This window comes from Anabrus simplex, chromosome 10 (genome assembly GCF_040414725.1).
Source record: "Anabrus simplex isolate iqAnaSimp1 chromosome 10, ASM4041472v1, whole genome shotgun sequence".
Classification (NCBI taxonomy): domain Eukaryota; kingdom Metazoa; phylum Arthropoda; class Insecta; order Orthoptera; family Tettigoniidae; genus Anabrus; species Anabrus simplex.
This window is the reverse complement of record NC_090274.1, coordinates 20,076,385-20,103,812: the sequence shown is the minus strand read 5'-3', so window position 1 is coordinate 20,103,812 and position 27,428 is coordinate 20,076,385. Positions and strand designations below refer to the sequence as shown.

Genomic DNA, 27,428 nt, shown 5'->3' with positions numbered 1-27,428 from the left:
TGCAGTAAGGAGGCAAGTTCGTTTGTTCCTTTATTCTTTCTTTGTGATTGAGAACTATGACTGCATTTCATTGTAACATATATAGCCCTATTAATTTATGTATTGTGGCAAGTTGTTTTGTTGCAATGCTGTATTAGTCATGAACTTTCAAATATTCTTTTATATTGCTAAAATGTAAATAATAATTGTCTCCTGTCACAGAAAGGATGAAAATTACATCGGTATTTTGAACTGTGATTCAATTCCTGTGAAAATAGAGATTCACAACTGAAATGCAATTTTTAAAACTCCCTTCAAAAAATTGTGAACCAAGCTCGATAGCTGCAGATGCTTAAGTGCGCCCAGTAACCAGTAGTCGGAAGACAGTGGGTTTGAACCCCACTGCCGGCAGCCCTGAACATAGTTTTCTGTTGTTTCACATTTTCACACCAGGCAAATGCTGGGGCTGTACCTTTATCAAGGCCACAGCTGCTTCCTAACCACACCTAGCCCTTTCCTGTCCCATTGTCGCCTTAAGACCTATCTGTGTTGGTGCGAAGTAAAGCAACTTGCAAAAAAAAAAAATCGTGAATTCTATTACACTTCTGCTAAGCCTTCACGAAACACAGGCTGCAGATCCGATGTAGCCCGACTAGGACGATGCCACAGCGTGTTTTACAAGGTTGCCAAGACTATCTTAACAAGACCACGCTGGCGAAAAGACCATTGGTCTGGATTAGTGAGGCCTGGTTAGTAACCACTGTGCAGAGTCTGAGGGGCATAAGCTCCAAGGATAACAAGCCTCTAGCATCCCCTCCAGAGTCTTACTAAATTGTGACAAAAATAATGTTATGGGTGCATGTCACGACAATTTCAAATTACGCGGTTTTCAATTTTCAACGGGGGGGGGGCTTGTGGGCACACATGATGCAGGCAACAGAAAATAGTCTTCATGGCAGCTGACCTGGGTGACCGAAGCTGGCGAATAAAAATAATTAAAATGTTCACATATCTGAGATTTAGAGTGCCTCTGTTGTAATTCTTCTTGTTTCCGGATTTGCCCGCCTATGGACCATATTGAACCTAAGGCTTTCTCTTCCTCTTCTTCTTCTTCTCCTCCTCCTCTCAGAACCTCTTCATCCTTCCACTTCTAATCTTCCTTTCTTTCTCAGATATTACCAATTTGGGTCTACAAATTGGTGGATTCTCCTGGAAAATTTTGAGCTGTACACTCCGCTTCTAAATTCTTTTCTGTTGTGAATCATACCCATTGTAAGTCCACTTTCTATTGCATCTCATTTTACCTCCTCTACCTACGTCGTCGAAGCTTTAAGTGAAGTGATGTACTTTAATATTTTTTCAAATGCTATTTATTCGAGGCGTCAACCTAAGAAGATCTTTTGCCCCTATGAATATTTTCTTAGTTAGCCGTTTCTCATCCATTCTTTCTAGATGCCCATATAATTTCAGCCTTCGCTTTTGCGTGGTGACAAGTGATTTTTTCGGTGTATTTGTAGAGATCATTTTTTCTATTCCTCCACTCTCCATCAGCATTTTTCTGGGGTCCTAACATTTTTCTTAATATCCTCAACTTTTTTTCGAGATCTTGAAGCTCGCCCTTTTAATTCATTGCCAGGCTCTCTGAAGCATAAGAGACCCTCTGGCTTTACCACTGTGCTGTGGCTAAGCTTCGACTTTCGTTCTTCTATATAAGTAAGAATACTGCTAGGGCCAGCCTGATGGGTCCTTGGCAAGCACAAAGGAAGGATCTCTGCTCTACGCTACTGCGGTAGCGTTCCATGTCTTTTTTCTTATATTTTTCACCCGGTGAACTCAACACGATACTGCCAAAACTGTAACTGAAAATCCTTGAGAACATATTTCCATGTAAATTACTAATTCCCTTTTTCCTACTTTAAAGTTTTGTACTTCTAGAAACATAATCTCTAATAGTTTTTTTAATGAAACAAATGCATGATATATACTAAGCATTATTGCCAATTAGCCCAACTGTAGAAATTTAAGATAGAGGGACAATGTAATTTATGTCAATATTTATATGTCAATATTATATTTCAGATCAAATGCGAGAAAAATACCATATAGATCAACTTAGAAATACTACGATGCATCTGATATGAGTACAGAAATCTCATATCAAAGGACCTTTCTACCAGTCCACTTTGGGCAGCGATCAACAACCATTTTCTTCACATCTATGCACTGCAATGTTGGGAGCTAATATGCCCCTGCATAAACCGGAGCATCTTTAAATTTCAGCAAGATGCTGGGAGCAATCACCAAGTTGGAAAGGAGTGGCATGCCCCTGGTGGAGTCATTTCGGATTGTGGAAGAAGTCGAGGGAAGTTTTGTACGAACCTCTGGGAAGGCAGCCGCTGTCAGCGAAATAAAACCAGATGAAGTGACTTCACTGAAGTTTTGTCCTATCACTTCATGTGATGTTGAGAGATCTTTCTCTCAATACAAAAACATTATGCATGAGAGGAGAACAAGATTGTTACCGGAAAAACATAGAAACATTGCGTGTAAATCCCTTTTATAGTAATTGAGTGTGTTATTAAATTATAAGTAATTTTAATGCCTATTTTGGCTAATTTTTTTTTTTACTAGGGGCTTCACTTCGCACCGACACAGATAGGTCTTATGGCGAGGATGGGATAGGAAAGGCCTAGGAGTTGGAAGGAAGCGGCCGTGGCCTTAGTTAAGGTACAGCCCCAGCATTTGCCTAGTGTGAAAATGGGAAACCACAGAAAACCATTTTCAGGGCTGCCGATAGTGGGATTTGAACCTACTATCTCCCGGATGCAAGCTCACAGCCGCGCGCCTCTACGCGCACGGCCAACTCGCCCGGTTTTGGCTAATTTAAGAGCCTATATGCCTGCCTATTTGAACTGTGTTTAGTGCCTATAATTCTCGTCTCTAACGATCATAGAGTCTAACCTCCTCCTCGCAGCGTAGCAAAAGTATTCGTTACCATTATTGACTTATCTTACATGACGTTGCTCAGGCTATGAAACTTGCTGTTATGCCAAAGCATATTCTACAAGTATGACCTAGGCCACCATAGCTAAATGGTAGTGCAACAGACACAAATAGGGAGGTTGTGGTTACAAATCGCACTGGTGTCTGGTTGGCCATTTTTGTTCTGTACTTAACATCTCTTCAACACGTACTATATGTACGTAACACGAACTAATAGGTTAAAAGTAGATTTCAATAACTCTTATCTTGGAACATATGCTATATACCGCCGCTCTATTGAACAAGTCACACACTGTAATGTCTACCTGATCATAAAATCCTGTTAATTTTAGAACGGCAATTTCACATTACGTTCCAAACCATTCATTCACTTTCTACTACTTTTGTTATTGTGTGTCAACCTTGATGAGCGGTCGATAGCAGTACTATACTCCTGTACAGTAGAACCTCAATTCTAAATATGTTAATTCAAAATCTTGCCTGATTCGAAGAAGCTCTTGTCCCCGGAAACATGAGGTACGGTTTTGCATGTTATTTAAATTATTTAATTTGAAATACGGATAATTCGCAATTCGAAGAACAATGTCCCACTACCAAAATTCAGTCTTTTAATTCAAAACTGCCTTTACATTTTTTTTTTTTAATTTCTCCGCATCATGAAAGAACGCGTCTTCCGGAATCTGCAGGGGTAGATTTCCGCACTTTCACTACTTTGGTGTGTCTACAGTGTGCTTCATACGTGCTAAGTTCGAGTAAAATAGCAATTCTTTTGTATTCAGCGCTTTACAGAACACCACAATATCGCGCAACAAACAGTGTGGGGAGAAAAATGATCTGCAAACACGGGTAACACCGACAGTTGAAGAAAAAGCGTGGCTTACATAATCAATTCGCATGCACCGAACAATATTGTCAGTGCCGATGAAATTGCATTTTTAAATTTTTTAATGCCGAACCCAAACGGACTTAAGGTTTTAAAGGAGAGAAGTGTCAGCCGGGAAATCGTACAAGGGTAGGGACACTGTACTGTGTTGCAATGTACACGGAAGAGGGAGACTTCCTTCCCATGTCATAGGAAAGTTCGATGAACCTGGATGTTTTAAGGGCGACGGGTACTTTCCGTGCAAGTACAAGGCATCCAAAAACGCAAATGGTACAGGAATTAAACAGATAAAGCATTAGCACAGGAGAGCCAGCATAATTTGTCCTCAACTTTGAATTTTTATCCTTCGTTGCGTGAGGTTATGTTTGCCAGTTATCCAAGTGCATTATTGAATAATGTAAATGCACCTTGTGGATACATTTCCATGGCATTTGAAAGATTTGAACTGATAATCAAGGTGATTGCATGCATTAATGAGTCCCCTCATCATAGGAAAGTTCGATAAGCCATCATGTTATAAAGGCGTTGGGTACTTTCCATACAAGGAATCTAAAATGCACACAGTACAGTAATCTAATGAATAAAGCACTCGCACAGGGGAGCCAGTACAGTTTTTACTCTGTTTTAATCATTTTTTTCCTTTAAAAAAAAATTCTTTATGTGAGGTTATGTTTGCCGATGATTGGAATTATAATCCTTAACCCATTCGCCTCACATTTAAATACCATAGGAGTTCACTAAGAATTCACATTTAAATACCGCTCTACGGCCGTCGTCATCACACTATTATTTAGAAAATCATACAAAACCAACCAGTAAATATTCCTTTCTGAAAATTTGCATGCATGATAAAGATGTAATAAACTTACCAATGTCGCTATTTTAGTACGTCTGCTGGGTGTGGTACACCTCAAAACATTCTTCTAAGTGAGGAGCTATGCCACACATTTCGCACTGCCAGCAACTTTCGCTTCTTTTACCCCGGCTGTAGCACACAACACACCATCTTGTGACTTTTGATTTCATCTCTGTAGGGGAACACGCATGGGAAAGTGGGCGCATGATATAGCTAGTAATCCGGTTGGGGTGGTGCTCGCTGAAGGTCGATCTCGAACCAAGTACTCCGGTAACTGAACAGTCTCTAGTAGCTGCTGCGCAATGCTAGTTTGGAAGTCCGTGTAGCTCGTCTTTCTGTTAGTATCGATCTTGTGATACACAGGGAAGGAATTGAAAATACACATATCTAGGAGGTAAAAGAATATTTTCCTACATCCTTTCACTGTGCATCGCATGACGGGGAACACAGCTGTAACCTGATCCTGAAGGTCAACACCACCCATCCCCTTCTGGTATTCAAGGCCACACTTGGGCTTTATCACTTCTTTCCTCGGGGTTTGTCCTCTCTTTCGTCTGAGTTTCCCTGTCCCTGTCATGTCAGCTGATTTGTGTTTAGTGGTGAGAAAGCGAACATCCTTGTTATCTCTCCACTTCACACACAACATACTGTTGGCAGCCCACGTCTCTTACTCTCCACGTTTTAGTTTCTTCTTACTGATATCACGAGGCATTTATTTTCGGTTCTGTCTAACAGTTCCAATTACATTCATCTGCTTGTCGTGTAGCCTTTTGAATAAATCTGGGGAACAATACCAGTTATCTAAAAACAATGTATGTCCTCGGTCTAACAAGGGCTCACACATGTTGAGCACGACGTTTGTACTTGCTGGCAGACTTGGATCTGTTACATCATCACCTACATAAATTTTGAAAGACAGACAGTAGCCAGAACTTGATTCACAATTCTGAAAATTTTTATTCAAAACCTAGAACGTTTAGACCTCTTACACTGGACATATGAAAGGCGCCCTCTAAATTTCATTAGACTTTCATCTAGAGCAATGTCTTGTGAAGGTAAATATAATTCTGAAAATTTGGAGCAGAAATGTTCTATTATAGGCCTAATCTTACTTAGTTTGTCAACAAAACATAAAAATCGTGAAATTATAATAAATATTCCCCTGCTCGTGGTTTCACGAAAAATAGGAGTGTTTATAGACCTGTTTTTACTCCAGTATAACTGTATTCTTGACTTTCGCACTTGTGACATTAGTATAACTAACGCAAAATATGCCCTAATTTCGTCGGGTGTAGTCTCAAACCATTTGTCATCGTCTTTCAACTTTTTTCTGTCAGGATTGCTCAACTGTTTTGCTGCATATGAATTTGTCTCGACAGATATTTTGTCAAACAAAGGGTTCATGTATTCATAAAAAACTGAGAGTTCAGATAGTGGCGGCGTATCAAACTTTTTGAATAAATTTTCACTAACCCCACTGTATTCACTAAACTTATGTAGAACAGGTTTATTGTCACTTTTTGTCCAGTTCCAGTCAGTCAAGTTAGTCTGTGCCGAGGTACGAGCTCGTTTCGAAAGACTCGGCACACCGTCGTTATTTGTTTCACTTTCCGTGTCATCAGGGGCCTATTCCACAAAAGTATGGTCTAGTACATTACAAGTTACTAGTGTGGGTTCTTGTAATGTATGGAGTTGTACATTTCTGTTCCACAAAAGATTGATAGTCTCTTGTATATTACCAGTGAATTGTTACAAGTTTTACAAGTGACGACATATCAATAAACATACTACGTCATAGCATGAATCAGCTGTTTATCTTCGTATTCCATTCGTTGAATTAGGTTATGCTTGCCTCATTTATCGTAATATCGTATTTTACTGTAACTTATGCAGCAAAGATTGAAAGAACTAATATTCCTGTGAATTTTTTAATGCTACGATGTTATTTTTCAGTTTATTTCTTTGATGATAGGAAATTACTCCGTTATTATCACCCATTCTGTTCTTCCGCGATCCTCGCGTATGTTCTACGAGAGTCTAACATACCTACCTTGGCCTGTCATTAGGAATCAGATGCCGCTAATACCGATATTCGGCCGCCAAACTTAATTGTTACGAAATTGCAAACTCTGCATGAATTGTTAAAAGGATGTCAAGAGAAACAAAGTTATTCATTTTGAAGGAAATAGAAGGTAGGAAAGATATTTGTTTCGGTGGATTCAGCGAGAGTCTGAAAAAACAAGACAAAATAAATGGTTGGATGGAAATATTTGACTTGGGAAAAGCTCATGGAGCTTTTGAGGGGAAAAGTTGGACGTATGTAAGAGATATTCTGCTCATTAATGATTCCAGGAATGTCCTTCTTGGAATATGTTTTTTTCAGTATTTTCAGGCCAACAAACAATTTGAGGAAATTTTATATCATTTATTGCAGCTACCACAGACCGAAGATTTTGCCATCCCAAGCCAATGCAATGTTGTTAGTAAATGTTGTTTAGCAGAGAGAGATTTATTTCTGTTCGTAGGATATTTTAAACTATAGCCAATATCTATCAAAAGTTCTTCCACTTGTACTGTGCTTAACCTAAAACGTTCATTTTATTCAAATACAGTGTTAAACTGGAAGTTTATTCTTTCCCTGTACAGACGATAGTTTTCATTTTCATCACCATCACTATCACTACTGCTAGACCACATATTTATCAAAATGTATCCAAAATAAGCGTATTTAAATAGCACTAGTACATTTATATATTATTGTCCTTTCACTGGTAGAGAATTCTTCTCAATTCGCTAGTAAGTTACAAGTACTAGTACTTTTGTGGAACACGCCTATAAAAATTCACTAGTAATTTGTAAGTATGGAGTAGCAAAGTACAACTGTAGAGAATTCTTTTGTGGAACAGAAACTCTGGTATTTGTACAAGTTACTAGAGAATTTACTTGTAATGTACAAGACCATACTTTTGTGGAACAGGCCCCAGAACTATTATACGCATCGCTAGTACTTGAACTATGGACTTCAGGGTCTATTTCGTCGTCACAAACATCACTGCCTTCAATATCACTCTCTAAAACACTCTCTATTAGCTTCTGTATTCCTTCTTCATCAACACCAGCAGAGATGCCAACTTTCAAAAAAGGTAATTCGTCATGCAGCCGTTAGGGCACCGGGGGGGGGGGGGGGGGGGTCGTAGATTTTTTCGTGATCTTACTAACTTACATATAATTTAAAGCTTGCAGTTACTGTTTGGTGAACATACACTGGTAACATCCTTTTTCTTTTTTGCTGGCAGGACGTAGTGTTTACAGTGCACTATGACTTCTGGTATGGGCTAGAGCAATATTGTTACTTTCATTGATCTGTTTCATCTTTATCCTTGGCTTTGACAAGATGAAAGTGACTGAGGTATGAGCGATGCTAGTAATGCCATTCCTTATGCAGCCAGTCCCTGCTATGAATGGTGTGAAAATGTTGCTCATAGGGTCAGTTGGTGCATGCATTTCAGTGGGCTTGGCAGACTGATATGTAATAGCAACTTCTGGCTCGGTGAGGAAAGCAACGGGAAACTACCTCACTCCTCATTTCCCTAGTACGCCTCTTCAGTGATGCCTAGGCCATTTATGACAGCTGATGGCGGAGCTGTTGAGGATCCAACCAGCCTTTGGGCTGAGGACTAAACATACATACATCATGTGCATCCTCTGCACTAACAGAGCACTTAACAGGTCGGAGTTCATATTAGCACGAAATTCAGTCTTGTTCATTTTCATCATGCGCATCCGAAACATCGCAGCTCCACACACTACAAAACACGTGTGAATGAGATTTTGAGGAGCGCATTAAACTGGGTCATTCTTCCGAGTATACCTCCCAAAATTTTCAACTATATTTATTACTAGCGTCACTAGTCACGGTAACGTAATCAGCACAAGAAATCCCTTCATTATTTCAAACCTTTCGCATTTCGTAACACACGATTAGCATATATCCTAGAAGAGCAATATATGTAAATTTGGCAACTAAAATCGCAATAAATACTACAACAGTCACGCACACAGTATTCACCATTAAACAGACTTTGTCACCACTTTACCGCCAAAACAAAGACAAAAGAACTCTCATACTTGCATGGAAGTCTGATCATGTGACGAACAAGGACAACAACTCCGCAAGATATGCCACTTCACAGGTGCCTAAATTTCTGGTACTGAAAGCACACACTGCGTCCAGCGCGTGAAAATTCGAAATATTCTTAAACGAACGACAGGAAAGGGGGATAAATTATTTCTGAGAAATCCGAGGATAATATTCCGAGAATTCACGCCGCCTTGTGTATCCTTCTGAACACTTCATACACTTAGATTTAAAAATCAACAAAAAATTGTAATTTGTGGTGTGTGATTCGTAAAGGCGTAATTATGATGGGTAATTCGTAATTATTACGATTGAATCGTAATAGTTGGCATCTCTGCACCAGCATATCTGCTTGACGCCATGATGGCAACTGACAAGAGCGAAATTATGTGAAAAAAGATTCTCTTATCTCTTGTTCCACAAGTGTGCAAGAACCTGGTGAAAGGGTAAAAACCGAAGCCACATGTGTAAACTTCAGCTCAGAATGCATACAAGTGGTGTCCGTGGGTTAGTGACTGAATTATATGGATTGATGTACAGCTGTGCATCGCCGCGAGCAGAGCCCGTCATTTGATTCATATGCCATGAGTAACTATGACGAGCTAGGGTCGTCAAATAATGCGATTGGGTTAACAGATACTCCACGAAACCCTAGTCTGGCAAGAATCAGGAAATTCTTGAAATTTCTCATGAGTGTGATACGCTAGTGAAAAATATGACAAAGGGGAGAAGTCTGGGAGGAAACGACTGGATATAGAAGAAAAGATACTTATACACGTATTTATACTGAATGGATCACCTAAAATAACCACCATGAATATTTTCAAGACAAGATGGGCACAATTTTTACCAAAGAGAAATCGAAATGCCAATCATAGAGAGCTTCCAACAATGACAAGTGCTTTACTAGCAGAATGCCAATATTCTTCCAAAGTAAGAGAGACTACTGACACTAAGAAAATAGAAACAGGTAGTATTAATACTGCAATGTCAACTATCATACAATCCTAGTCCAAAGAGCAAACAAAATAGTGTCATTTGAATATTGAGTACTGAGCATAACTTGAACCATCTGTAATATGGAATGTGTGTATACCACAACTGTATGTTTACAGTTTTGTTCAAATTTATGGCCACTTGCTACAACTCATGCACAAAGAATGCTGCATGCCATATAGTAAGTTCCTTTACATGATATATTTTAGCTTTGTCCCTGGAAGAAAAATCAAGTGGTATCATACTCGGAGAAAGGGCTGCCATTTGTTCGCAAGATAAATCTATTGTGTTACTTACTTGGGTATCCTCCCTCTGTCTTCTTCGTTCACGCTCATTATCCCTGTCCAATACTTCTGACATTCTCATTGCAGCATCGTTCTGAGCAACATCTATATTGAACAAGTCCTGGATCGTAGACTGAAACATTAAATAAGATCAATTAAGTCTCAGAATCAATACCAAGATATGAACCAAAATGAGATAAAGAAAAATCTACATCCACCACTTACACTCTTGAAATATGCAGTGGTGAAGTTGCCTCCTTCAATAGCAAGGTCACCCAATAATCTCTTCTGATTTGCCTTCTTCAAGATGTTCTCTTCAACAGTCATTTCACTAACAAGTCTGAAAAGAAACAGCAGTGGTACAGAAATAGTACTGAAAAACAATCAACATTCTACAAATCAAAGTATCCCCTCTAACTTGCAGAGAAAGCAGATAGACAAGTTTCATCATATCCAGGCGTAATTTATTTTACTGATAAGCAGGAGGCTAGTAAGGACAATATAAGTAAATATCAGGTAAATATGGGCACAGGTGTAAAAAAAAAAAAAAAAAAAAAAAAAACTCCACATCTACATACACTGCTGTCTACAGATAGATTGCCCCCCTCCTTCGCACTTCAACATTACATTTCTTCTAAATCCCTAACGAGCCCGTTTGTGCTTCCCAGTTTCACCCATGGGGGTGAAGGTGAGATACGACAAAAGTACAACAGGCCGTATTTCAGGTCCCGACGACTTGGAAGCGCTGCAGGGTGTAGAGTAGCGTCTTGATTGGCTGGCTTGCCTCGTGCTCGTGGCCTATGCTCGTAAAATGGAAAATGGAGATTCAGTTCTGTACTGTTTATTACTGTTTAATTCTGTATGGTTATGACAAGAAGTTGCAAAGAAGAAGGAACGGGTTAAAATTTTTAGATACGGTACGCTTAATGTCCAAGTGTTGCTGTATGTTTGAGTTCTGTAGTTTTGCAATTTCATTGTAAGCTACATGTAATCGGAACATAAACATTGTTATTTTCTGCCCGAAGATGCTAAGTACAGCGAAGGTAAGTTATGGAAATAAAATTGTAAATAGTGTATTAAATTATATTTTTTCATTCGTTCCCCTTCTTTGTTTTCGGTATTGAAACTTTGTTTATAAACGTCATGTTCTTTATTTCAGAGAGGTAACACCTTGAGGTTAAAGTACTCCTGCAAGTTTTCAGCATGTACAAGTGGCTATTATGTCTATATGACTGGCAATCTCAACATCAAGAACAAGCATTTTTATAAATAAGGATTCTCTGAAGCAGTGGAAGCATGTGTGTCGTGTGAGTGATGGTGTAAATTGTTCTAGTTTTTATGTTTGTGAAGTTCATTTTATTGAGAAAGACCTTATTAACTACCGGCACACTAGGCACCAGTTAAATTTTAATGTCGTTCAATTAATCAATCAATCAATGATCTGCATTTAGGGTGGTTGCCCAAGTGGCAGATTACCTATAAATTGTTTACCTAGCTTTCTCTTTAATATTTTCAACAAACTTTGAAATTTATTGAACATTTCCCTTGATAATTTATTCGAATCCCTTACTCCTTGTGCTATAAATTAATATTTGCCCCAATCTGTCCTCTTGAATTCCACCCTTATCTTCATATTAAACATCTGGAAACTATCCGCTATAATCCCTGTAACTTAGACATGCCTGTGTCAAGTAATAGCATGGCATAAAATAGAAATGTATTCCTGAATTAAATTTCAGTAATTTCACAAACAAGATTTGTAATCTAGATCTTTCAGTATTACGTGATGTTGAAGAGGTTGAGATTGGAGAAAACACACAAACTGGTGAGTATCATTTTTTTGTCAGTAAATCATTTATCAGTGCTCAGTTACAGAATGCTAACAAAGCTCTATATGGTATGTGGTGGAATGAGGATAAGGTTATGGCACTTTCAATTTATAAATGTGGGCTTCGCTTATATCAATATTTGGTTACTCGATAAGCTTCCCTCTGTCAGGCCTTTGAACTCTTTACCATCTCAAGTACCTTATGACACTGGTCTGAATCCATCCATAGTTGGAGTGCTGAAAGTAGAAGTTCTAAAATGTCTGATATTGACAAATACTGTGCCCTCTTATTTGATGAAATGTTGCTAGGAAAGGGTTTATATTATGAGGCTAATAAACAAGGTATATGTGGGTATGTTGCCTGCTGTCATTTCTTGATGGATACAATACTTTTGCATCCATCTCTTGGCACAGGCCAGAGTAAAGTGTAGCTTCCACCAAAGTCCCAGTCAACATCCATGGCTGTGACAATATGGAAGTTGCTGGGGGTATGGGTAGTGCTGAGTAATAACATTCAGCACATGACTAGTGCATCTGAGTGTTATGCAAGGTGCTGCACATAGGGTCAGCCATGCTGCAATAGTACTTTCTGACCCAGTGAGCAAAGCAATGGCAAACTACCTCACTCCTCATCTTGCCTAGTATGCCTCATTTTGGTGCTGCCATTGGTTTTTGGGGTTTCCTTATAATAGCATAACCTTTGGTGGTGCTATTTGATGATCCAACCAGCCTCTGGGCTGATGACCTAACAGACAGATGTGGGTATAAAGTTTTTGGTCTTTTAGGAAGGTCATCTGTTCTAGCAAATCATGCATTAGTTTTCATGTTAAGAGGTATTCACAGAATATGGAAACAAGTACTGTAACTGCCTATTATTTCACCACAAATTCAGTACCAGCATGTAATGTAGCCTTACAACAGCTGATTGAATTTGTTATAAGTAAGGGTTGAAAGTTGTTTGCACAATTTGTGACTATGGCTTGAAAAATCAGAAAGCATTGTCAAGGTAATTTAGATAGACCCAGTCCATTCCATTTTCTTGTGAATAGTGAACCAATTGTTGTCATGTATCATGTTCCCCTTCTGAAAAATACCAGAAGTGCGTTAAATGAAAATAAGATTCAGGTTAATGATCACAGGGTGGTAAAATTTAAGTACATTAAATATTCAACATAGACCAAGAGAAAAGATTTAAATCAATAAATAAATACTGATCTGCATTTAAGGCAGTCGCCCAGGTGGCAGATTCCCTTTCTGTTGTTTTCCTAGCCTTTTCCGAAATGATTTAAAAGAAATTGGAAATTTATTGAACTTTTCCCTTGGTAAGTTATTCTAATACCTAACTCCCCTTCCTATAAATGAATATTTGCTCCAGTTTGCCTAGTCTGTCGTCTTTGTCCAAACTGAGAAAAAACATTTAAACTTCCAGGATGGCTATGTGAATTCAAGTTAAAGTTGCTGCTGCACTGTTAAGCCATACTGTGGCAGCTGTAATTGAAACATATGTAGCTACTCGAAGTGTTGCCCTCAGAAGCTATATACATAGCAGAATTTGTAGAAGTAAGTGACAACCTTCTGGATTCTTTGAACAGTTGTAACCAGAATGCCCATGAAAGTAAGATGTATAGATGTGCTCTTTCAGGAAATTCTCCACACACTGAGTTTTGGAACATTATTCTAAAAGAGATAGGTACCTGGAAAATAAGAGACCTTAAAACAGGTAGACATAAGACATGCACATTCAGTTTCATTGATGGGTGGCAGATTACTATAAGATCTTTTATGTTTTTGTGGAATAGGTAGAAGAAAGTAGGATTCAGGTATCTTAATATGAAAGCTGTCAATCAGGAGCCCTTAGAGAATGCATTATGTTGCATATGACAGCATGGCATTTCCAACACAAATCCTACATGTTTTCAGTTTGTAATACCTTTAGAAACTTGTATTGCAAATAATATGGCTTTGCCCTTCAAGACTATGGGTAAATGTGACAGTGATAATTGTTTTCCCTTTAGCAATTTATATCAGTTTTTAAAAGTGCTGATGATGACAATCCAGGAGTACATATGTGGCACTGGCTCTGATGATTGTGAAGGTATAAATTACTGTCTCAAGCCAGACCAGTAAATCCCACTCTGAACTTTTAAGAGGACAATCAAGCTGTGACGTATGTAGAAGGATATATTTGAAAGTGTTAGGTATAAATAATGAGTGTGATGTGTGCAAGGGAAATCTATATTCACCTAACTTGACTTAAGGCCATTTATTTACATATTTCAAAGAAAACAGTTCATCAGCTAACTTGCAGTATGCCAGTGAACAAATGAAAGATTTTCTGCTTCATGTTCATGACCCATTGTATATATTTTTGGACACATATGGTCATACAGAAGCATTAGAAGATAGCCTTAAAGGTGTATTTTCCAGGCCAGCCTACTCTTTTTGTAGGAAACATTGTCTTGAAAATGTAATTTTGCAGGCAGCTCTTCCATTTCTCATTTAAAAGAGTGTAAACATTTGGCTGAGAGAAAGTATTCAGCTGGACATGACAAAAAGGTTTAGAAGAATTCAAATCCTAGTTTGTGTTTGTAAACAGTGTTAATTTTGCTAGAATTTATTATCAGGTTAGCTGTATGGAGGCTTAGGTAGTTTTAAGACTTGTGCAGTTGTATAGACTATATGATTGCTTGTCCTATTTGCTGGCACCAATATATTTTCTTCATTGGTCGATTGGGTTTGCTATGCCATATGTTGGCTTAGGTAATTTCGTTTTAAGACTTGTGTGGTTGTAAGCATTATATATGTATAGCGTATTGTACAGGCCTACTGCTTGTCCTTCATTGATTAGGTTACACATTGTCATACGTAGGCTGAGGAATTTTAAGACTTGTGTGGTTGTAAATATTATCTGTATATGCTGTATTGGTTCATGGTGTGGGTTTCTGTAGTCACATCCTAGTTCGTGAACCTTGGGCAAAGGTTGAGTGGTCCTGAGAGTCCTCGGATCCGACACTTCAAAGAATGAAGTAACCTGTCAAAGAAAGGAAAGGGCCACAAGGAGCAGGAAAATGAATTACTCCCTAGACCTCCATATGTAATACCATCAGAGTTAGAAAAGAACAAGAGTTGACCAAGGGAAGTTGGATAGGATAGACTGTGAGGAGCCTGGTCCAAGTAAGTGGAAGAAATGCTAGGACTCAGGTAAGGGCCTCGTGGTCGCTAACCCACGCTCGCAATTCCAGGGCCCCTTTTAGTCGTCTCTTATGACAGACAGGGGATATTGTGGGTGTTGTTCTATCGCCACACCCACAGGAGGAACTAATGGATGAAGATGATTCCTAGGGAAATAATGGACTTGGTTATGGAGGGTAAGACCTGGGCAATGATTAGATAGAATTCTTAGGGATTTTAAGGTCAGGTTCACCTTTGGGGGGGTGGGGGGGATAGAATAACACCCACAGTATATCCTGCCTGTCATAAGAGGCGACTAAAAGTGGCCCTAGTGGCTCCAAACTTGGGAGCGTGGGTTGGTGACCATGGAACCCTTAGCTGAGTACTGCATTGCGTCCAATTACTTGTCAGGCTCCGCGCTTTCATCTTATTTTATCAGACCTCCCTTGGTCAGCTTTTGTTCTTTGCGACCCTGACGGTACTAGGTTGCGAATCCTAGGCGGTCTTTCATTTTCATGGCCCTTGTCTTCCTTTGGCTGATATCTTCACTTTTCAAAGTGGTGGATTCCTTCCATTTTTTCTCTCTGATTAGTGTTATAGGCCTATAGAGGATGGTTGGTTATGTGTACTACTTCTCAAATCAATAATCACCATAACCAACACTTAAAAGTCAGAGGTGTAGAACTAAATGAAACCACGGAGCTAGTTGCGAGAACTAAACAAAACCACAGAGCTAATTGCGAAAAGAGGGCTCTGAAGAGGCATAGTTAATTCACAGAGGATTGTAGGGTGAACGGTGAAGGGCCTAACCGTCTATAATGAAAATATATGTATTTTATTGATGCTTGTAGTTTTGCTGAAACCATGGTACTGTAGTCTTCATTAACTGATGAAGGCCTAGGCAATTTGAAGACTTGTATGGTGGTAAACATTGTAATGGAACTACCACCTCTGCGACAACTCTAAACGCAGATCGCTGATGATTGATTGACAGACTGTCTTCTTTCATGTACCTATCCTTTCTCTGATGGAAAGATCAGTTTCATCTGCTTTTCCTGTTATTTATAATGTTTGTAGTGTTTTCAATGTATTAAGTTGCAATTCAATAAACTCCAAATGTCATCATGATTTTGTTTTTATTGATTGATAAGATTAAGTTAGTGTTTCTCCCACAGAATACAAACCACTCAAAGCTCCTCATTCCAAACTGAACACACAATGTCATTGTATGCGACGTTGTGGTCCTGTTCCCAATGACAAAGTTTATTTTTCAGCTTGTAGGTTTCCGAATTTAGTGAGCTGGCCGCGGTGATAGGTATGAGAATCTTAGCTTGCAGAGTACTTCCTGGCATGAAAACTTTTGATTTGTTATTTAGAATATCCTGCGTCCCCACACGTTTCTCAGTATTTTAACAAACTGAATTCCGTTTCATTGTGTATACGAAAGTCTGAAAATACAAAGTAATTTATGAACCAGTAGTAAAACATATTGCTCATTCATGCCATATTCATTATGAGAGGAAAAATGTAGACTATTACATATTATTCAACATGTTAAGATATTGAGAAACGTGTGGGAAGGCGACCTGTCCTATATAACTAAATGAAAGTTCTTATACCAGGAGGTAATTTGCAAGCTAAGATTCTCATACCTATAACCACGGCCAACTTGATCCGTCGCTCTCGCTAGCGCAGGAAGGAATCCATTCGGCTGTGCTATCACTTAGCATCCAGACCACTACGAGCGCTGCAGTCATCTTTGTTTCCAAGCTCTAACATGGACTGTGCACTTCTGTTATATATTGGTGTTCTGTGGTTTCACCTGAAGGGCAGGCTCCAACACTTATTGTTAGAGACACATGATTATAGCGATTATTTTTGCCTGATTTCACCATTTTTGAAGTTACTCTGATATATTTTCCCCTATTTTTATTTTAATTCACCAATTTCACTAAATTTTATTTCCATTCTTCAGGAATAAAACTGAACATAGTTGATAGTATACATGTGGAAGAAACATGAGAGTTATGCTTCTGCAGAAATTACATACCGTATTTACGCGAATAATACCCGCATATTTTCTTTAAAAAATTGAGGCACGAAATTGGGGTGCCGGTTTTATTTGAGTCAATGTTGGCATTTTCTTCAAAATCAGCCTTCCTAAAGTTAGGGTGCGGGGATTATTCGGCTCAATATGGTATTACATATACATCAAAGCATGGGCGTTAAGAAAAAATATATTGTCACTTTAACAAGCAGGGCCTAAGCCTACGTACATAATTTACACATCAGTCTGAAAAAGACAGATACCATGAATTCTATGTTCCTGGGAGTCAGACCTGTTCTGCTGTCAGATATTACATTACAATACGTTGAAATGACCTCTATCAGCATTACGGACTGGTATCCAAACTCCTTCACTGCAGTTCCCACCACAAAATGCCCATATTCCGATTTCAGGGAAAGCTATTTGCTTTACGTCACACCAACACAGATAGGTCTTATGGCGACGATGGGATAGGAAATGGGTTGGACTGGGAAGGAAGCGCCTATGGCCTTAAGGTACAACCCCAGCATTTGCCTGGTGTGAAAATGAGAAACCACACAACACCCATCTTCAGGCCTGCCGACAGTGGGATATGAACCCACCATCTCCCGGATGAAAGCTCACAGCTGTGCGCCCGTAACCGCACGGCCAACTCGCCCAGTGGTTTCAGAGAAAGAAGAATGGTAATCACATCAATATCTTTACCTGCTTTGCATGAACTACTAAATAGATCCTTAAACACCGTGCAAGGTTCAAGATATTCTGATTCTGAATGTTCTCGTAGAATAGGAATTTGCTTTCTTAGATGAGACACCTCATTATTTTCTAAATTACCATCCATTAAAATTCTTGGATCGAAGAGTGATTCACCATAATTCTCTCAATTATTTCGCAAATTTTGCTTTAAGGTAAACAGTTATGCATTATGAGTCAAATTTGTTCAATTTTGCAGAATAATTGTGATTTTGCATGTTGTGAAAAAAAACAGGTGCCTCAACTCGTATCATGATGTAGGAAGTGGCAGATAAGAAGAAAGCCGGATAAACAATGGGAAAAAATAAGATGAAAACAGAAAGCAAAAGAATAGGAACACACAACAAAGACAAAAGGAGGAAAAGAACGCAAATGGTCAATATCAGTAGTAAATAGAAAGGAACAAACAAAAGCAATTCAAAGTCATGTATACAAAGACAGGTCCAATGAAAGGGAGACATAACAGGAAATATACAATGACAGGTCAGCGTGAGAACACACAAAAATAGGAGACCTGTCGTAGAAGAACTGGGATTGATGAGGAGAGAGCCAATATATCCGTGGATTGTTCTTGTTCTTTCATGTTTTCTCTCTATTTCTCCCTCTTCCGACACTGACCTGTCATTGTGTTTTCATCCTATGTGCTCCATCTATTCCTGTCTTCTTATACCGGAACTGAATTGCATGTGTTTCTTCCCTTCCATTCCATACTCAGAAATACAACAACGAGCAAGGGGTCAGTAAGGAGTATGCTTACACCACATTTTTCACCTATTAGCCCATCCTCCATGAAATAGCAGCTAGGTAATACATGAAATGTGTTCAATTTGTTATTCATCAAGCAAATGAAAATTTCCTCTAGATTGAATTAAATTCCCTCTCTTCTTCAGCAGAATTTCCCAGCACATAGAATACTTAACAATTCATTCCAGAACAAACAATAATTTTTCCACAGGCAAGACCAAGTGAAGATACAAAAGCCTTACCGATAGATATGGACATCTCGAGTCTGGCCAATCCGATGACATCTATCCTGAGCCTGAGCATCCATTGTTGGATTCCAATCACTATCATAAAATATCACAGTGTCAGCTCCGGTAAGATTCACGCCAATCCCACCAGAACGAGTAGAAAGGATAAAACAGAAGATGCGCTTGTCTGCATTGAAACGCTCCATGAGGATCTAAAGTAAACAATGCAAAACTTCAGAATTATTATCACACTCTTAAATGACAAAATCCTACATACTCATACCAGAAAAAAAGACAGCAATATGATTTATTAAACCATCAACTTCCTGTTACTGTTCAAATACCACTGGTTTTCAAGGCCGAAACCAGCCTTGCAACAATACATTAGGGGATTAGACAGTCTGAGTGTAGCTACACAATGTTATTGGCTTTATGTCCCGCTAACTACTTTTATGTGGCAATCTACCGACACGAGGCTGATATATTTGAGCACATTCAAGTATGATCGGACTGAGCCAGGATCAAACCTGCCAAGTCTGTACTCTGAAGGTCAGTTGAGGTTAGCTGTAGAAGAGGAAGTTTGTTTTCGGATGTAGTACAATAGACTGGGGTGATTATGTAAACAGTATGGCAGTGATAGATCTTCATAGGGATAGAATATCAACTTCAGCCATTTTCATAATCCTCGACACATTGCTGATGGGATTCAGAGTTTACTCTTGTTTGGTTAGCCGAACGTTGCTGGTACGTCCAAAGATGACCCGAGTTCAAGAGACCTGTACATTTGATGACATCTGTTGGGATTTTCTGAAACTAGCTGGTGGTCAAGTTCGAAAGGATATCTGTGTCGAGTGTTTGTTATACCATGCTGATATTTCTTTTCGTTCTGCGTTTTATGATTCATTTGCAAGTATTCGGAACCCCAAGTGACATTCAAGAATGCGAGTTCGACATTGAAAGCTCTTCAGAAAAAAGTGCAAGTAGTCATGAAGAAAACTATGATGCACATTTAATGCACTTTGCTCGAACAGTCTCGATTCTTTGTCAACACGTTCAGGAGAGAAATCGCAGTCAGAGTTAGTGCCTGTCATTTCTGCATCAGATTCAGAATCCTGTAAATGTTCTGGACGCTGTGATACTGGTGTATCAGGACCATGAGGAACGGGTAAAATTGCAGATCGAATATTGCTTGGATTCACAATGTTACCTTCGTTGCTGCTGTTAAATCCCTTCACATTCACAGAACAGAAGTAGCAGTGAGTACTGTGGTCTGGCAGTTCTCGTCACACCATTGGAATACCAAATGGCAATGCAGTTCGCTTACCGTTCACCCATTGCCGTAACTGCTCTATAAAGGTTCCACAAACAGTATGTGGTGCCCACAGCTTGTCTTGGTCTCCAAGTTTCAAGCCAAAGTAGGCATAGTAGGCCTTTCTCACGAATTTGGTTATACTGCGCCGCTGTCTCATCGGCACGAAACTTCCACATACATAGCAGGATGTATCTGGATTGATCTTGCAGCCATGTCGTGGCATGTTGATAGATGTAAGTTCAATAAAAATATTTACCCAGTACGTCACTCGCATATGGACCCCTTATGAAGATAAATCTCTTTTCACTAGCAAGCGAAACACAACTCAGACTGTAGCGGACGAAGCACGAGAGAATAACGCCACTCAGCCAAACCGTGCATTGCCGGCTACGTTGTACATAGTTTCCGGCACTACACTCTGAGCGTTGTCATACAGGACTATGAGATGGCTAGAGGACATCGAACTAATAAGGGCCGGTTGCATAAAAATCGCTAACTGTAGTTCACTTTTGATCGAAGATCGGAAATGAACTTCGTTCTTTTCTCTGCGTGAGTTGTATAACACTAATCTGAGATCACTGAACCAAGTTCAATTTTGATCTAAGGTCGACGAAACAGAGTTGACAACATCGCTAAACAAGAGAGATAATTGCGATTGTATCGAATCGAGTTGTATCGAACATGCGATTTAGATAGAAACGATCGACAATTCTCGACGCCATTCGACATTCATTTGTCTGCGATATGTAAACAAAGCCGCAAAATGGAGAAGAAAGATGAGTAACAAGAAGACGCATACTGCAAATTTTAAGAAAGAGGAAAAATATATGTCCTTCTTACTTTACCCTCCTCAGCAGGCATCTTGTTGAATTAAGGTTTTAGAGCTGCAATCTCTCTAGTGACTTTGTGTATAGTCCTACTTGCAGTTCCTTTATTTACATTGAATACATCTCCATTTACTATTTGGAAGCTTCCAGTTGCGTAAAATCTTAGTGTGAGAAGGATCATGAACATTGAATTCAGTGCATGATTTCGTTTAGTTTGTGTCCTTAATTGTAGATGTAATCTTTGTTCTAGTTCTTCAACTACACGTTTTCGTAATCGAAACCGTATTTAAATTGTCGATCATTTAGTTCTAACAAGGGATTCCTTCTATGTTGAAACACGCGAGGAGCTCTTTGGAGTTCAAACTCTCCATTCTCAGATGAAACGTCAGAGTAATCTGAAATCTGAAAATAGCATAACCTATAGGCCCTACGCATAAAACAGTGGAGAACAAACAACTTGTTAATAGTAGGATTATTGTTTAAATAATTACAATTAGCATTACTTTCCATTTTACTTTAATCAACAGTAGGCCTATTTATTATTTTCTTTGTTATTGTGTTATAGACACCTAAACAGATTTATTTCTCACAAAAATAATTATATTCCTTCTGTGAACTTAGTTCAACCAGGTTAATCTGAGAAAATTCACCAGTTAGATTTGATCTTCCATCAAGAAGACATGATCTTGGATTAATGTTTATACAACCAAAATTCTAAGTTCAGCTTGACTGGAGATCAGTTTCAGGTGGTTGAACTTAGATTAACTTTTATGCAACCGGCCCTAAAAGAATCAAATAAATTAATAAAAGAATATGGATATCTAAATTAAAGCAACACTTTTCCTAACAATGTAAGAAGTGCACTTGTGCATGTGATGAAATAAATGTAATATAGGATTTTTTTTAGAAAATGTGATGTCATGGGGAAAAATTAACATCGGATCCTGATTCAGCCATCCTAAAAAGCAATACTCAATGGCAGCTATGAAACCATTGCTGGACAGTGTAATAGAAGTTTCTGAAATGTGGTGTTACAGAAGAATGGTGAAAGTGAGATCGGTAGATCGAATCACAAATAAAGAGATAATGAATTGAATAGGCGAGGTGAGAACAATTTGGCAAAATTTGACCAGAAGAAGAGAATTACTGGACATATCATAAGACACCCAGGACGTGTTCTGTTAGTTTTTGAGGGAAGTGTAGGCGGTAAATATGGCATGGATAGACAAAGGTATGAATATGACCAACAGATTACAGTAGACGTAGCATTTACATAGAAATGAAAAGGTTAGTTCAGGATAGGGTGGCATGGCAGGCTGCATCAAACCAGTCTATGAATCGATGACCCAAACATCTGTTAAAGCATCATGGGAAAATGGATTTTAATGAAACTCAGTATTCTGTTCAGAAGGACAAGTAGGATCTTAGCTATAAGTTGTTCAAACATTTTCAGCAGAAGAGACCTCAAGCATAAACTTCGATGTCGCTAATGGTTGGTTATTCACTAAAATAGTATAACTAAAATAGTGCAAGGCTTTCTTTCATGTACAGTGATAAATACAGGAAATCAGTGGCAGTCACGTAAAAATTCAAGCCCTTGAGCCAGTAACTGAAGCTCTACACGGCAAAGAGAATAGCTATAAAGATCATTCCGAAAAGTTTGAATGAAGGCCTTCTACATGCCAGAATTTTTAAATATTTAACCATCATTTGGCTTTCTTTCATACTGGAAGGAAGAGATCATATCAAGATCAGCAATACTGCACAAAATTTGAAACTGCAAAGAGAGCAAGGAAGTGAGTACATTACTACAAGCTACTGATTGGGAGAGCCATTCACACTTACGTCCCTCAGAACTTCAGGATCAGTATGAGGGGTTGACCAACACTGTAACAACGCACAGAGTAAGCGATTATCTCTTCAACAACGTGTACTACAGTTACCCATACCTTCAATACAGAAATCCAGGAAGGAGGATAAGAACATGGAGAGAAATATAAACACAACCACCAGTGTGGAAAAAGGGAACAAGTTAGGAAGACGGAATAAATAGACCAAACCGAGGTCTTTCCGTACAGACTTGGCATCGTGTTTATGCTACGTTACTATGTGTGACAAAATGGGAATTATTTTCAACATCCATTCCTTCTCAGCCCCCAACAAGAGCATTTCTGCTTCCCAGCTCCAGTGTGAGAGCAGACATAAACGCTCTGCAAGGGACCATCTACAAAGATCTTCAGTCCTGACAGGGGAAGCGTAGATAAGGCCGCGTATCTTGGTAACATCAATACACACAAAATTTCATCATGTCCTCTTTCTTCTCTACACAAATGGCCTCCTACGTACTTAAAGTACCATATTTTAGTATCATCTACTTCTTTACCTTGATACAACTGCTGGATATCATCCTGCCATCTTTCTATGATGCATTCTTATCCATGAAGTTCTTTTTCATCTAAGCTCTTGATATTTTATCACTTGAGTTATTCATTGACTTTTAGTGGAACTTTCCTTCCTTAAATTTCCTTCGATAGCCCTACAGATCACATTCTTCACAAATGTCCACTATTCATCTATTGTTTCCTTCAGACTTTTCATTTTTTAATAAATCACAAGACTGAATGGCTTATAGACACTTACAGTGCTGGGTTTCTGAACCAAAGTTGGCAGGTGGGATGCCAAATCAGTTCAGTGGTATTTGAAGAGGCTCCATTATGTCAGTCCTGTGTCAACAGAATTACCGGCATGTAAAAGAACTCCAGCAGCAGTGCTTTATCAGATTTTCCTTCCGATTACCCATTTTATCTTATAAGAGTATAATGAAGGTAATAAAATAACTAAATTTTCACAAGTTTTAATTACATTGTATTGAAAATCAAAGAAAACCAAAAGAAACCTGTAGTCTCCGACAGGATACAAGTGTCATAGGAATTTCTGACACCTGAGTTTAAAGAGACATTTTATATACCCCAAAAATGTAAGGCCAGATCTTCCCCAAGAAAGGCTAAGATCTGGTTGTGAGCACTGGGGATTACAAAGGCAAGTTAGATTATACTTTCCAACAAAAGCAGTCGGTATACCATGGAAACAAGATTTCCACCAGCTGTTCTTTGCTCACTAAATCAACTAGCAACAGAACATACAACATAAAATTACAAACATTCAAGAACATGGGTAAAAACATGATCGTGCATGTACACAAGCAATAGAATGATTTCTCTTTATAAGAACACAATGATTTATTAACTCATTACATCACCATAGAATAACACAAAACTACACACGAAGATGCCCATTAAGCCTTGCTCGTACTGTTGCTAATAATATGGCTAATTTTGGACACTGGCTATTGCAAGCACTTCTATACTCCGTACGGCTCTACTTCTAAATTGACGTTTTATCAGATTTTGGCTCTGTCTGGTGGTTATGCGCTGAAGCATAGACATCCAACCAATCCCAAGCTGCCATTCATATCGATTTATATCGGCAGAGCACGATCTCGAAACCCAGTTGCCAACTCTAATATCAAATACAGTGTCTCTACTGTATTTGCTAATATTTACATTCGCCACGTGGTTAATCTCTCTCGCTCAGCGTGTATGGTATTCGGTACGGTTCACGACCTTTTGCATTTTCCTTCAATATTTAGTGTGTTTTTCATATTGTAGGAGGGTTCCAGTGACACTGAGGTCAGTAGAGTGTTCCCTTTGTAGGCCATAACCTCCTTTCTGTGCCAGCCATCAGCCGTTAGTGATGTATTATTTCCTCATTCTCTTTTATTGTTAATAATATATTCTCTTTTAGTGCCAGATATTGTTAGAAAGTGTAGTTCTTGTGAATTTGTTTTCAATCCATATTCATTCGTTTTTCTGAGTATGTATTACAATTTAAAAGGGCTGTTTACCGCGGTCATATTGCATCAGCTGTTCTCGCAGGCGTAGCGTGCTGGCAACAGAGGGAAGGCGATGCTAATTTGTTTTGCGAAACTTCAATTTAGAAGTAAGGCCGTGCGGAGTATACCTATTCTTGTCATAAATACTGTTATAAACTTTTGAGCTGTACTGTAAAACAGGTTTTTATTGCAATCGTTTCCTTGCCACAAGTCACCCTTGGCATTGAGAGCCTTGGTATCTAAGCGAGAGGTTGTTTCTCTGAAGTGTTTATGATCGAGTTGGGAGAGTATGAGAAGCTTGTGGCTGCAATAGCCCTTCACAAGGTACGCAAATCTGCATGTGATATTTCCAAGACATTAAAAACATTGAAAATTAGTGGAATGTTTGTATACCGCACTATCAGGCGATTCTTTGAGACTGGGACTCTTACAGACCAGGCCAGACAAGGAATATTTCCGGCAGGCCTCCAGCACTTGTGAAAGCAGTGGTGGCTCGTATTTGCATAAATGCAGTGCAGACACAATCAGACATGGTTCGTAAGCTAAATGTCTTGGAGGGGGAGGGACAATTTTAAAATAAATAGGTTCTGTGTGTTAAGTATTCGGATGAAAGCTTACCAGCAAAGCACAGGATACTTCCTCAAAGCACAGCTGAAGATGCAGAGGAAGCTAAAATCAAAACGCCTCCCGCAGAGGTATGCTTGAAATGGGTACACAATTCTTTTTACAGATGATAAAATGTTTACGATCGAAGAAACTTTTAATTTCCTAAACAACAAGATGTATTTATCATCTCGTGAAGCCCATGCATGAGCTCTGAGAAGCCAGCAAGGCCCTAATGTTGCTTCAGTAATGGTTTTGTGGGGTGAAAGCTACTCTGGCACCACTGAACTCCATTTCTGCAAACAAGGGATAAAAAATTCAGCAAAAGTCTACAAAGAGACAGTGTTAGAGACAGTAGAAAAGCCCTTAAGTAACACACTCTTTTAAAAATCAAGAGTGGAGTTTCCAGCAAGATTATGCGCCAGCACATACGGCCAAGACCACCCAGGAGTGGCTTCACGCCAATGTTCCCGAATTCATACCACAAACTGACTGGCCTACCCCCAGCCCAGACGTCAATCCCATGGATTACAGACTGTGGTGCTTGAGGAGATGGTCTGCAAGACGAGACAACCTAGTATTGACAGCCTGAAGTACTCCCCGGTGAAAGCAGTGATGGATTTTCCTATGGAGACCGTGTGTGCTTCCTTAGATGACTACCTTAAAAGACTAGCCGTTTGCATAAAGGCAAACGGTGACCATTTTGAGAAATGACTGGTGGTGGGTGTTTATAATAGGTGTAATATAAATATATTACGAGAATAAAATATCTTTAACCACTGTATATTCATGTTTTTCTTTCAAAACCTTGTAACAGTATTTATGATGACAAGACTAGGTATATATATCTGCTTCCAACTCTCAGAGTAACCATTTCGTGAAATGAACAAAATAATTTCTGTAGTGGATATGCAATGTTCTCCACCGCTGGAATTACACATTTTTAACATTTGAATTTAAGGCAACTATATATTTCTCCTTGCTTAGGATTAGCCTTCTATTATCTTTTGGCTCAGTCCATGAAGTTATCATGATGTAAAGATCTCAATCGCAATGACATGTTCTGCCAGTGGTTGGAACAATGTATGAAAGTCTTGGTTAAATGCATTGTAAATGTGAGAAAGAAAGAGGCAAGAGCTTTATCCTGATTCTTTAAACACACATGTCATTGGTGGAGATAACTCATAATGTGCAAAGAGGATAATGCCAAGCACATTCCACCAAAAATGCTAATCTTCATAGTGGGTCATTCCAGGTGATGTTAACCCCAAGATTTGAAAAATAAATTGTGCAAATTTAAAGGAAACTGTTTAACAAAGGCTACCAACTAATGAGCAGTCAAGTAACATTTGATATGAGAACAATTCTTACCATAACTAGCAATCGAACTTGCCTCCTTTGATTATGAAAACCTATCAGGTATTGCAGAAACATATGAAGCCACAAGGAAATAATGGATTTGGTCAATCAAAGATGACCTTCCACACAAGTGTACAGTGAAACCTCGTTAGCGAGTTAGTCATTAACACGTTCTCCCACTTAGTATGTCCTAAATTCGAAGTCCCGATTCTCATCGTATTAAATCTATATAAATATACCTCACTTATCACATCACAAATTTTCACTATTACCACTTTGTATGATAACATTTTTCCTAATGCTCAAAATGTTATTAGTCATCCCTTGTGAAAGAAACATGATTTCAAACTCGGGTAAGAGCCGTCGCCATAGTTGCGCGATTACAGGAAAAGCCCTTGAATTCCTGAACTTCACAGGATAAGCTGCACTTTCGGGGAGCAAGCCGTTAGCCTCAGGAATGTTCATTGTTTGACGGTTAGCAGTGAGACTGCTGAATGACACAGTGAGCTTACTTGTGTTTGTATTT

The 27,428-nt window shown here is 38.9% G+C and overlaps 1 protein-coding gene and 1 pseudogene across 1 annotated transcript in view; one reads left to right on the top strand and one right to left on the bottom strand.

Annotated features, from left to right (window-relative positions):
- dom (domino) overlaps positions 1–27,428 on the bottom strand; it is a 485,316-nt gene that overhangs the window by 135,914 nt on the left and 321,974 nt on the right. The window contains exons 26-28 of the mRNA XM_067154429.2: positions 18,925–19,121; positions 10,365–10,479; positions 10,153–10,272 (exon numbers count right to left, since the gene is read on the bottom strand). Of these exons, the coding sequence (XP_067010530.2) occupies positions 10,153–10,272; positions 10,365–10,479; positions 18,925–19,121 (432 nt within the window). The remainder of the gene's footprint in view (positions 1–10,152; positions 10,273–10,364; positions 10,480–18,924; positions 19,122–27,428) is intronic.
- Positions 13,410–14,094, top strand: LOC136882214 (uncharacterized; annotated as a pseudogene).